Source organism: Pieris napi, chromosome 5, assembly GCF_905475465.1.
Source record: "Pieris napi chromosome 5, ilPieNapi1.2, whole genome shotgun sequence".
Taxonomy (NCBI): domain Eukaryota; kingdom Metazoa; phylum Arthropoda; class Insecta; order Lepidoptera; family Pieridae; genus Pieris; species Pieris napi.
Window position 1 is genome coordinate 351,323 of NC_062238.1, and position 12,373 is coordinate 363,695.

At 35.4% G+C, this 12,373-nt stretch overlaps 1 protein-coding gene across 1 annotated transcript; it reads left to right on the forward strand.

Moving 5' to 3' along the window:
- The first annotated feature begins 394 nt into the window (after positions 1-394).
- On the forward strand, positions 395-9,784 carry LOC125049334 (zinc finger protein 708-like). The gene is made up of 5 exons (XM_047648502.1): positions 395-1,006; positions 1,394-1,521; positions 7,251-7,383; positions 7,460-7,744; positions 8,560-9,784. Exons 1-5 carry the CDS (start codon positions 718-720, stop codon positions 9,057-9,059), a joined length of 1,335 nt encoding a protein of 444 aa, XP_047504458.1. The 5' UTR covers positions 395-717; the 3' UTR covers positions 9,060-9,784.
- The last annotated feature ends 2,589 nt before the right edge of the window (positions 9,785-12,373 follow it).

Genomic DNA, 12,373 nt, shown 5'->3' on the forward strand with positions numbered 1-12,373 from the left:
GAAGAGTGACTGATGACCAATCAGTTTCTCTGTGGCTTGATCCTATGGCGTTAGATGTGCATCTTCTACCGCATTTACCATGAAGTCTGTTCAGAGGAGTCAATATTAGTTAGATTATTACTTGGCACTTGCAGCTGAGCATCATTATCGGAAGTCATCGTTAAATAAATAATTTAAGCACCCGTATCATTTTTTTAACTTAAAAAAAGTTCTTGCATAAAGTGCCCCCTAAATTTGGGCGGGAAAGTAAGTTTTAATTTTGCATGTGTGGATTTTGATTTTCTTGTCATCTGTAGTTCACATCCACAATTTTGTCTATTAATTTGTGATTTTGTCAGTCTGACTCGTTACCCATACCATAATATTATGTTAAAAAATTTGTCAATCTGACATCTGTGCCATAAATAAGATAAGCAATCTGTCCTGTGTTTATGTCCCGGAATTGACAAACATATTCTCAAATCTCAACTCACATAGTTTTTCTAGTTTGTGCACCTCACTAATGACTAATATGAAATCACAGATGAGTTATTCTTATAGTTTAATTTTTAAAACTTCTACAATAATGAATGTACCTTTAATTTATAAAATTCTGTGCCGAGTGCCGGCTTAGTTTCGAAGTGTATAAATCCGTTCTGTACTGTAATCCGTATAATAATCATATTTATTTTTGACAATATTATTATAACCTAGGAACGCCAAGTTACAAAACTCAAAATGAATACAAATGTTTGTATTAATTGCAACAATAAAAAAACAATCAACCGAACTGATAATAGACTAGTGACAGAGAGTTGTGGTCATATAAAATGTATGGATTGTCTCCTGCAAGAAAAATCTGGTTGTGTAGCCTGTAGTGAGTCTAAGATTAGCCAACTAAATGGCTCCAAATTAGAAGCAACTGAACTAATAGATGCATCTATTGGTAATCCAGAAGAGAAAAAAGCTGAATGTAATGATTTAAATAGGATAACACCAGAAACTCCTCATATCAAACTTGAAACAGGTCAGGATTATGTCAATCATCTTTACAAATATTACTGAGAAAAAATGTTTTTGTATAATCTAATAATCTCAAGAACTATTAAACTTATTTAAATAACTTTTCGCCTTTGAAGTATTACATACTTAGACGGTTATGGAATAAACATGAAAGATTAACAGAAAAGGCTTTTGTATATCTTAAATATTTCAGGCACATTATAAAACACAAAAATGGCTATCCTTGAAGTTACAAATAAAAAGTTATGTAAATGTTTATCTCTCATTGAGATTTATATTTATATTTATATATATATATATATATACATATTACTATTATCTCATACACTGGTACTTATAGTACCAGTGTATTTCATTGGGCTAAATACTGAAAAAATATATCTGCTTACAGATATGTCTGGTATAAAATACTATGTGTGTACCATTTGCAATAAAAAGTTACAGACTCGTAAACACACAATTTACCATGCATACTGCAATGGACAAAAGAAACCATATCAATGTATGGAATGTAATCAGGTATGTCATTAATATCTAATTATATATATATGTATAATGTTTTGATTGAATTCATATATTCCATAAATAAATAAATGATAATTTCATTTTTTATCTCTTTGAAACTGCTGAGAAACAAGATGTCTTGTGTATTGTTTCCCAAATTGGTCCCATAGGTCCAGGGGAAACTCGATGGGGTAAGATTATGGAGTGACTAGACAGTGGTGGCTTCATGAAAATTCAATTAATATAATAGCATATAATATATGTTGTTCTATGCTGAATGGGGAGTTTTCTAAATTAAATAAGATAGAATATATTGGCTTCTCGGGCCGTGAGTAGATGTTGAAACAGTAAAGTAATGGTAAATGGTAACACTTTTTTGATATCCACATCATAGCACAATCAATTCTCCCTTTTTTTTAAACTGTTAAAATAAAATAAAATAAAATAGCCTTTATTGCTGAACTTATTTTTACAGTAATTTTTCTTACAAATACGTTTATAACTTTTAACAGTTTCTTTTCTTTTCATAAATCCGGTATCGGTAAACGGTCGTTTCTACATTTCAGCTTGTCTTTCGACATAGGCCTCCTCTAAAGATTTCCACTCTGTTCTATTTTTCGCTATGCGCGTCCATATTGGGCCCGCCACTTTTTTGATGTCGTCCTCCCATCTTCTAGTCTGTCTGCCTCTGTTTCTTTTACTATCTCGTGGTTGCCATTCTGTTATTATTCTCGTCCATTTCTCCTTCTTCTCTCTTATCATATGTCCAGCCCACCTCCACTTTAAGCACCTGTATGTTGTGTATGCATTCTTAAATTTTGTTTTGTTTTTGATACATTTTAGTTTAACTCGGTCTTTTCTTTTAATTCCTATTGTGCTTCTCTCCATTCCATTCTGACAAACTTTTATTTTCCTTGCTTGTTCTTCTGTCAATGCCCATGTTTGGCACCCATATAGTAAGCATGGTAAGATACACATATTGTATATTCTCCTCTTGTTCCTCATAGACATATCCTGGTTCTTCATGACTTCACTGAGTGACCAATATCTCTTCCAAGTATTAGTTATTCTTCTTTCTATTTCTTTTTGCATACATTCCTCAGTAGATATTAACTGTCCCAAATACACATACTCCTTTACATACTCTATTTCTTCATCATTTACTGTTATGGACTCTGTTTGTGAGGAGTTAGACATTACTTTTGTTTTCGTTAAGTTCATTGACAGGCCTGCCTTCTTACTTTCTTCCGCTAACTGTTGCAACATTTCCTTTAGGGTTTTCGGGTTTTCCGAAAATAAGATTAGGTCGTCTGCAAAGCGTAGGTGACTCAGATTTTCGCCATTTATATTTAGTCCTTTATTCGTCCAATCCAGATTTCTGAATATCATTTCCAGAACTGCTGCAAATATTTTTGGTGAAATTGGGTCTCCCTGGCGTACACCTCTCTCAACCGGAAATTCTTCGCCTATAGATTCTAGTTTTACTTGTGCGGTGCTTTTTGTGTATACGTTTTTCAGTATCCGTATGTATTTTGCATGTACGCCTTGATCTTTTAATGCGTCCCAGATAAATCTATGTTCAAGTGTGTCGAATGCTTTGTTGAAATCCACGAACCCTATGTAGTAAATTTTGTTATATTCTTTAAATTTCTGGAGTATTTGTCTAAGGGCGTGTATGTGGTCTATTGTTGAAAAATGTCTACGGAATCCAGCTTGTTCTTTGGGTTGATTTTCTTCAAGTGTGTTTGTGATTCTAGATAATATTATTTTTGAAAACACTTTGTAAATATTGGACATTAAACTGATTGGTCTGTAATTTGCTATATCTCCTTTGTCACCTTTTTTATGTAGTAGTATAATTGTAGATTTTGTCCAATCCTCTGGAATGTTTTCCGTTTTGATAATTTCATTAAATATATCTGTAAGTCTTGGAGCGATTACTGGTAACGTTGCTTTTAGAAGTTCGTTTGTAACAAGATCAGATCCAGGGGCTTTATCGAGTTTTTGTGTATTTATTGCTTTTATGGTTTCTTCCTTCATTATTTCCGGTATATATTCTTCATTAGTTATTTCGTCGTTTTCTTTTATAGTGTCTTTCTCTTTTTGACTTCGGTATAAGTTTCGGTAGAATTCTGTAGCGATTTTTAATATTTCGAGTCTTTTACCTGTATTATTGCCATCTTTCTTTCTCATACTTGGTATCCAGTCCTTTTTGTAGTTTAACTCCTTCAATGCCTTTTTTATTCCTCCTGTCTTTTCTATGTAACTTTTCATTGTATTAGATCTTTTAGTTTTTCTTTCTTTCCTAAGTTGTTCACTGATCTTTTTGCTTACTTCTGTTACTCTTTGGCGGTTTCCTTTAATTTCCTTTTGTCGTAAAAGTTCTTTTCGTTCTTGTAATAATTGTTTGATTGTAAGTGAGACTTCTTTCTTGATACTTTTGTTTGTTTTTCTGGTTACTGTTTTTAGTTGATTTAGTAATAGGTTGTATTTTTCTTGTATCGATGGATATTCTTTCTTCTCTAATTCCGCGGCATCTAGAGATGTTTGAAGATTATTAAGTAATAGTTTAGGGTCACCTGAGTATTGTACCGCTAATTGTTTATTTTGAAATCGTCTTGTTTTCTTGAACATTCCTGACATCGCAACTCGAACCATCCTATGGTCTGTGTGGAAGTTTAAATTGTTTATGATCGAAATGTTCTTGAAGGCTTTTCTATTATTAGACATAATAAAATCGATTTCATTCCTATATTGTCCATTGGGTGAGATCCATGTCCATTTTTTTGATGGTTTCCTTTTATAAAAACTGTTTAGAATACTTAATCTGTTTTCCAGTGCAAAGTTTACTAGTCTTGTTCCGTTTTTGCTTCTATTTCCATACCCATAGTTTCCTATGGTATTTTCTTCCCCACTATTTTGAATCCCAATTTGTCCATTAAAGTCTCCCATCACGATGACGTTTTTGTGTGCGTTATCAATAGCGTTTTGGAGATTTTCATAGAATTCCTCAATTGTTTTTACGTCCTCTTTTTTATCAGATTCAGTTGGTGAATATGCCTGTATAATAGACCATCTCTCTTCTTTATCTCCGTTCACGGGCAGTTTTATATTAAGGATTGCAATACGTTCCGAGAATCCACTAAGTTCTTCTATGTTGTTGACTAGATTTGCTTTCACCATGAATCCAACTCCATACAGCCCGGGCGTCTCCCCTTTATAATGTAGTACGTATTTGCCATGGTTTTCTATACCTTCTCCAAATCTGCGCATTTCGCTAATACCTATAATATCCCACTTTAACTCTTCTATTGCCAGCTCTAGTTCTTGGAGTTTTTCAGGTGTTCTAAGAGATCGACAGTTAATAGTTGCTATGTGGATGTCATTTACTTTGTTTTTCATGTTAGTGTTATTTTTCATGTTAGTGTTATTTTTTTCCTTTAGAGGGTCGTGGTCATTTTTCCCCACGATGACCAGTCGGCTTGGGGAAGTATTTTGTTTTGTTATTTTATGTTGGTTCATGTTGAGCTGTTTATTTTTCCGTTTACCGACAGTTAATTGTTATTCTTTGTTAGTTGTTGTCTTAGCGGGAAAAGACGAAAGAGAATTAGCTCTAATCCTCATTACGTCGAAAGCATTTGGTCTATTGTTAATCGGCGGCATTAGAGTTTGTTGTTTCCTTGGTTGAGCATTGTTTTGTGGGGATGATGACGTTTCTCTTTTGCGCTTTTCCTTATTTATGTTAGTATTTTTTTCTTTTACTACTAGTTTGTCAAATTTCAGGTACGCGATATTTCCCTTTTCTCTCTCCTCTTTTAGCTGCGCCTGCAACGTTTTCCTTTTCTCTATTACTTCCTTTGTGTAGTCTTCTGTAACATATACATTTTTGAAGTTTTTCTTCTTTCCCATAACTTCATTCTTCTTCCATTCGCTCGTAAAGGAAATCAGAATTGGTCTTGGTTTTCCAGAAGACTTTCCCTTTCCTAGACGATATATTTTGTTTATCTCATGTTCTTGTAATTGTATGTCAAGGTCAGTTTTGAAAATATGTATTGTATTTTGTATTAATTCTTGTGTAGACCTTTCGCCTTCATTTACTCCAAACATTATCAAATTGTTTTGCTTCTTTCCTCTTTTTAAACTTTCTACTTCCTTTTCGAGATTTTCTACTTTTATTTTTAAGTTTCTATTTTCTGTTATAATAGGTTGAAGTTTTTCGTCTAATCTCTCCATTATATTATTTGTTATCGAATCTTTCAATTCTATTGTTTGGTTCAAGATTTCATTCTTCATTTTATCAAACAATAGTTGAAACTGATCTTCCATTCTTGTAAACTAAATCTGCGTGTTATGGAACGTAATTAGTGGTAGTTTTTATTTACTTGCTCTGGCAACACTAGTTAGCTGTTGCTGTGACAAGTGTCAATGTCATTGATCTTTTGTCTATGCTCAATATGATTGGTGAATTTCTAACCTCTAATTATCACTTTTTGGAGATACTTTTGTTGAAATTCAAGAACTTACGTGATATTGTGTGAAATCGGTAGTTCCACTACACGGACGACACTTCGATTTGTGTTTTGTGACGTCGCAGTCTCAAGAACAGTGTACGAAATTATTTTTTAGCACTCAATATTACGGAGCTACACAATTACGATGCTTACAGTATGACAGCCGGACTGACTTTTAAACTGTTAATTCGTGGTTATTATTATTATGTATATTAACACACTGGCAGCTTTTAATAAGCTGATGCGCATGTATTTTGAGATTTGGAGAAACTATCCAATCTATTTTTAAAGGTGTTCAAAGATGGTGCACTGATTACACTTTCCGGAAGCCTATTCCAGTCGGTCACTACTCGGTTTGGGAGAAAGTTCTTTAGGGAATTTGTGTTATGTTGAGTGGTCTTAAGTTTTAAAGAACTACCCCTCAAATGTGTATTTTCACTTAAAATAAAGAGCTTCTTAATTCCTGGAGCATTATAGTGGCCAGTGAGGATTTTATAGGTTTCAATGAGATTTCCTCGTAATTTCCTACTTCCTAAATCTGTAAGGTCAAGTGCTTTCAGACGCTCATTATAAGATATCTTCCTGAATGACCTGATCATTTTCGTGGCTTTTCTTTGAACCCTTTCAAGCATACTAATATCCTTTATGAAATAAGGAACCCGAATGCTGTAGGCATACTCTAATAGTGGTCTAATGTAACATTTATATATCTTTAAGAGTGTTCTTGGTGAAAGGCATTTGAATGATTTTGTCACTAAATAGAGCATGGAATTAGCCTTTTTCACAATATTCATGATGTGACATTCCCACTTCAAATCATAACTGATAGTAACACCCAAGTCTTTTTGCGTGAATACTGGTATTAACTGCTGTTGACCTAGCCGATAAGTAATGTGCGGATTTTTCTTTCCTATATGCAATATTGTGCACTTATTAGCATTTAATGACAGCAGCCACCGCTTGGTCCAATCAAAAATATCATCTAAACCACCCTGTATTGCTTGAGATTGGGAGAGTGGATTTCCAAAAAAATTTATGTCGTCGGCAAAGATCGAATGTGAAATCTGTAGTGAGTTCTTCAGATCGGTCATGTAAAGAATAAAAAGTAAAGGCTTAGCTGGGAATATTTGTTGACTGTGCGTATGCTAGAAATGTAGGTGCCCCGGTGCCGCCGGAACCAGCAAAATGTTGAAAGGGGTCTGCGAGAATAAAGCATGAGAACCTCTGTTTTAGGGTTTTGTGTCTCAATCTCATTACAAATATCACATGAGGGTTCATCGGAACGAAAAGATATACCCGTGCGACGTGTGCAGTTCGAGCTTCGTGCAGATGTCTAAATTGAAACGCCATAAGCTGAAACATTCGAGTGAGCATATTGTAACATTACGAGAACCACGGACTTTTTCAAAGGTAAATAAAAACCCGAATGATCCAAATTTCAGACGAGAGAACGTTTTCGTGTCCTCAATGCGGCAAATCTTTCAACAACGCGACCGCTCTGCGCAAACACAGCCTGACCCACTCGGAGGAGAAGCCCTTCGCGTGCGAGACCTGCGGCAAGAAGTTCCGAGACAAGTCCAACTACCGGAAGCACTCGTTGCGGCACCGCGACGCCAGCGCGGCGCAGGACGGGCCCCGCGGCGCCGGCCGGAGCCACCAGTGCCCGCGCTGCCCTCGCGCCTTCCACTCGCGCAAGGACATGCGTCGCCATCTCGCGGTGCACACAGGTGAGTAGGCCCCAACACAATTAGCTGGAATATTAATATGTGGTTTACTTAACGCGTGCCAGATTAACCACGTGGCAAGAGTAGCAATTGCTGCGAGCCCCCCATTATTAATTTTAACCATTGTTAAAAATAATAGATGAACTAAATAATTTATTCAAATAAGTCATAAAATAGCATGTTTAGTTTCGAGATATGATTTGAAATTTCATGGAATCTTTATTTTAATTGAATTATTACGTATTATATATTGTTACTAATATTATAAATGTTAAATATGTAGTTAAGTTTAGTTTTTGGGAATGGTTTTTATTTTGCTCGTGGTATTTATAATATTATGTCGAGCGCTGGCGCAAAGAAGCGTAGTGTTCTCGTCTCAATGGAGTGAGAGTTTCAAACGTATAATCGAAGTTCGCGTGAGATGACGCGGACGATACAGTGTTTCGCGAAAAATGAAATAAACGCCAAATGCTTTTTATTTAAATAGCTTGTAAAATATAAAATATTTAGTAAAATCATTAGTAACAGCCCTCGGCCAAACCAAAGTGATGTAATTCAATTAAGGTTTACGTACATAATACTCGCCATAATTGAATAAAACCGAAAGTAGAGAAAAGGTAGAGGTGACTTGTGTGTTTTTGTTATTGAGGAATTTATAATATATTGTGTTTTTAATTAGAGTTAACAATTGAAATTATAGTGAAGGACCAATACATATTATGCATTTGATTTTAGTTTAAGCATCACTCTCGTAGATAAAATCAAATCTACGATGACTGCTTTTGGTTAACGCCCGCTCTTAACTCGTTTCGCTTCAGATTCGAAGCCGTTCCGTTGCAAGCTCTGCGAGCGTCAGTTCCGGCGCAAGGACAACCTGGAGAGGCACATCCGCAACACGCATCCCGAAGTGTACGCGCCTTCGAGCGCCGTCCTCTGCGAGCGCCGAGCGCCCGATGCTTCGGTGGATCCCGAGGCGTCGGTGGAGCCCGAGGCCTCCGAGGAGCCCGCCGCCGACGCGCGGTCCATCCTCGAGGCAAATAACGCGCGACGGAGCGTGATCGTGGAGAAGCGGAGGACGGCGGCCGAGGCGCCGAAGCCCGTTCAAGAGGACGAGTACGTGCACAAGATCCGGAAGGCCGTGGTGCCCCTGCCGCCCATCGACCAGGAGAAGTTCCAAAGCGTGAGACGAGGCATCCCGCCCGGCGACCCGGCGCCGCCGATCAGGAACGTCGAGATCTACCAGAAGATCCTCTACGGCCGCGCCCTGCACAGCCCCAAGGCGCTCTGGCGGAGGAAGATGGAGGAGAACACCGTCTAAATTTCTACTTTATCAGTATCGCGAAGCCGCGGGCTGCCTTTGTTCTAATGAAGTGAGATTTTGGCCAAAAATGTTAATTGATCTCGAAGTTAAAACATATCATTCATTTTATGTTAATTAATATTTAATAAAAATGAAATATATTCACCTTTTAAAGGAAAGAAATGTAAGAAAACGTTGTCAAAAACTTTTTAATTTTCACGATTCGTTTACTTTATTACGCTGTCAGATTTGCTCCGGAAGGCAGAGATTTCAGTATATTAGGGCGACGTTAAACGATAGAAAGATAGCTTATCGCTATTATTATTATAGAGAGACCTTTCACTTAGAGTATAATATTAGATATATACTTTTAAAAAATGAAAGCCCAATGAAATGTGTTAACGGGATATATCTAATGTAGTAATTTATTTTTGTGCAGCAGAGCTGGAGTTGCCAATTAACTATAAACTATGCAATATAATATTTTATTATTATTATAGGAGCTTGAGCAAAATGCAAGTCGCCAGTTCTGTACATCTCTGGTGAAGGTTATCGAAATAATGATTATTTCCCTTGAGTTATTGTGTATGTAAATATGAGTATTGCTAGGGGAACCTTTTAGCTTGTAATATCGACTGAAGATCATGATCTCGGACACATTCAGATCTCAAGGAGTTTATGTAAAGTAGGTACGACTCTAAGGGAACTATGTTTTTTAAATAATAATACATTTTGTATACGCATGTGTTTTTTATTTATCCGAAAACGAATAATACCCAATCCTTAATCATAGATGTTATTATAAGTATCTATTTTTCAAAAGTCAAGTTCCTTAATTTTACTAAGGTATAGTAGCTGTTCACCCATCTTTCATTATTCCTTCTGTTATTTTTACGGAGTTATTTTAAAACTATGATATCTCCTAAGATATTGGAATCAAATAGGGAACATTTTCCGTTATTTCTTAGGATTACTATCATGTTTATAAAGAAACCGTAGCAAATATTTCATTATCTTTAAACGAAATTACTTACCGTTAAAAATGTTATTTTTAATATAACGGGGCAAACGGGCAGAAGGCTCACCTGATGATAAATGATACCAGCGTCCATTGACACTCAATGCCTGCATTTGCGAGTGCATTGGCTTTTAAGAATAGGTTCGATCTTTTCTTGAAGTAGGGTCCTTCAAGTTGTAGTGGATCGAAAATATATCGAGGGGCACCTGGTTCTACAGAGGTGGTGCGCGGCAAATTTCTTAAAAAAACGCTCCGGACGGACGTCGTTGACATGATAACTTCACCCATACTATGCCTCGACGTCCGATAATGAAACTCAGCTGGAGGTATTTGTTAGTTATTGGTTATAGTCGGTCAAATTTAATACGTTAAACGGTATTGTAATAAAAACTGTATAATTATTCTCACCTATTTAGTTATCTAATGCAGCTTGCTCATACATTTAATACATATAAATTTAAACACACATTTCACAGTCCACTAGCTGGCAAGCTGTACATTGATCCTTCGAGCCGGATATGAACCAGCGACCCATGGATTTAAGCTATTAAAGTATAGAACAGCCACGTTAGCCGTGTCAGCAGATAGTCAATGTTAAAATGAAATCTGATCACAGAAATGTAGAAATATACCAAAATATATATTCATAGCTAGAAAAATAGAAACGTTTAAAATATTTCATAAGAATATTTTTTAGTAAATACTTATGTATAGCAAAAACAATTGTTGTTGTTAGCTTATTGTAATTGATGAATTACCTACTTAAAATAATGTTTATATTTTAAATTTACTTTCATAGAATCATCTGTCGAAACAACTTTGACAAATAAATTTCAGAACTTAACCACAAACAAAAGTTATCGTTCTTTCGTTCGGTCTTGCGATTATAATATGTTTCAGTTTATAGGAGCTGGAGGTCATAGTACGTAATAAAGCTATTTAACGTAGGATCCTACACTCATCAGCATCTCATCTCGAGCGTTTTAACAAAGCTCGTGGCCTCTAGTTCTGTGAAAGTTAGTTTACTAATAGCGTCTTAAATGTAAGGTACTTATACCAAAATCAATGGTTTTGGTGATTGCAGACAGGCAACATATGGATGCAAACGGAACTCTGTGAAACCAGAGACGTATTGCTTGTTATGTTCATTGCTCGATCATGGTATCAGACAATGAGCTCTCGGGGAAGACAAAAACATATAAGATTATTTATACCAACTTGTAGTCTCTTATTAACATAATAAAGATTTCAACTACTACTAATATTGGCCGATAGCCAATCACTGACACCTCAATGTTAAAACACAGGGCCGTATTTTTTAAATGAAATGTGTATTCAGTTAAATTTCAGAGCATGGTTCGAGTTAAATTCTCAATTTTATTTAATGAAACCTTGTTAAAAAACAATGCGCCATATTCATTATAAACATCTTTGAGCATGAAAATCATTACGGTGCGTACAGACTATATAACATAACATGTTATACAACATGTTTCAGATAATGTGGACACTGAATGTTATAAAACATGTTATAATAACATGTTAACCCAGCATCTACGTTTTTTTGTTTTTCTTTTGTTATTTAAAATGGTTATATAACATTGTTATATTGCATTGTTATTCTAATGTGTAGGTAAAGTATTGTTTTATGTTATAATGTTGAATAACAAGGTTACATAATGTGGACGTGTTATAAAACACAAGTTATATAACATGTTACATAGTCTGTACGCACCCTTAGACTTTCCTAGGGATTTCGTATTTCCTGCCCAAGGGGCTACGCCTGAAATTCCTATAGGTACACTATAAAGATCGACTAATACTTAAATAAATATTAGGTATTGAAAATTCAATGGTACTATAAAATTTTACGTTATCTGTTATTGAGTTCTAACTAAATAATGGGCTAGAATTACTTATTATATTAGCTATCACAATCACATCATACTTAGTGAAAATCACGTAAAACCTATATCTTTCTGGACAAAAACTCTGTGACATTTGATATACTTATCTCTCTCAACAGGCTTTCGTTATCGTATCCTATTTCAGTAAGTAATAGCCTAAAATCTAAATGGTTCTTCCTATTACTTTAAATAGTTTATTTCTTTAATGCGCTATGCATGCTATTTCTACTCCTTTATTATAAACCTTTTCTGTGTCCTTACGTGTTGTGTTCGAAAATTCCAAGTTAAGGTAAGTTAACACCTACGCAAGAAAGCCATAAAACCAACAAATAGATTGTTTTGTGTATTTATATTTTTAATTCAACCCTGTTGTTATTTTTGCGTGCATAGATTATAAACGCTCGTAC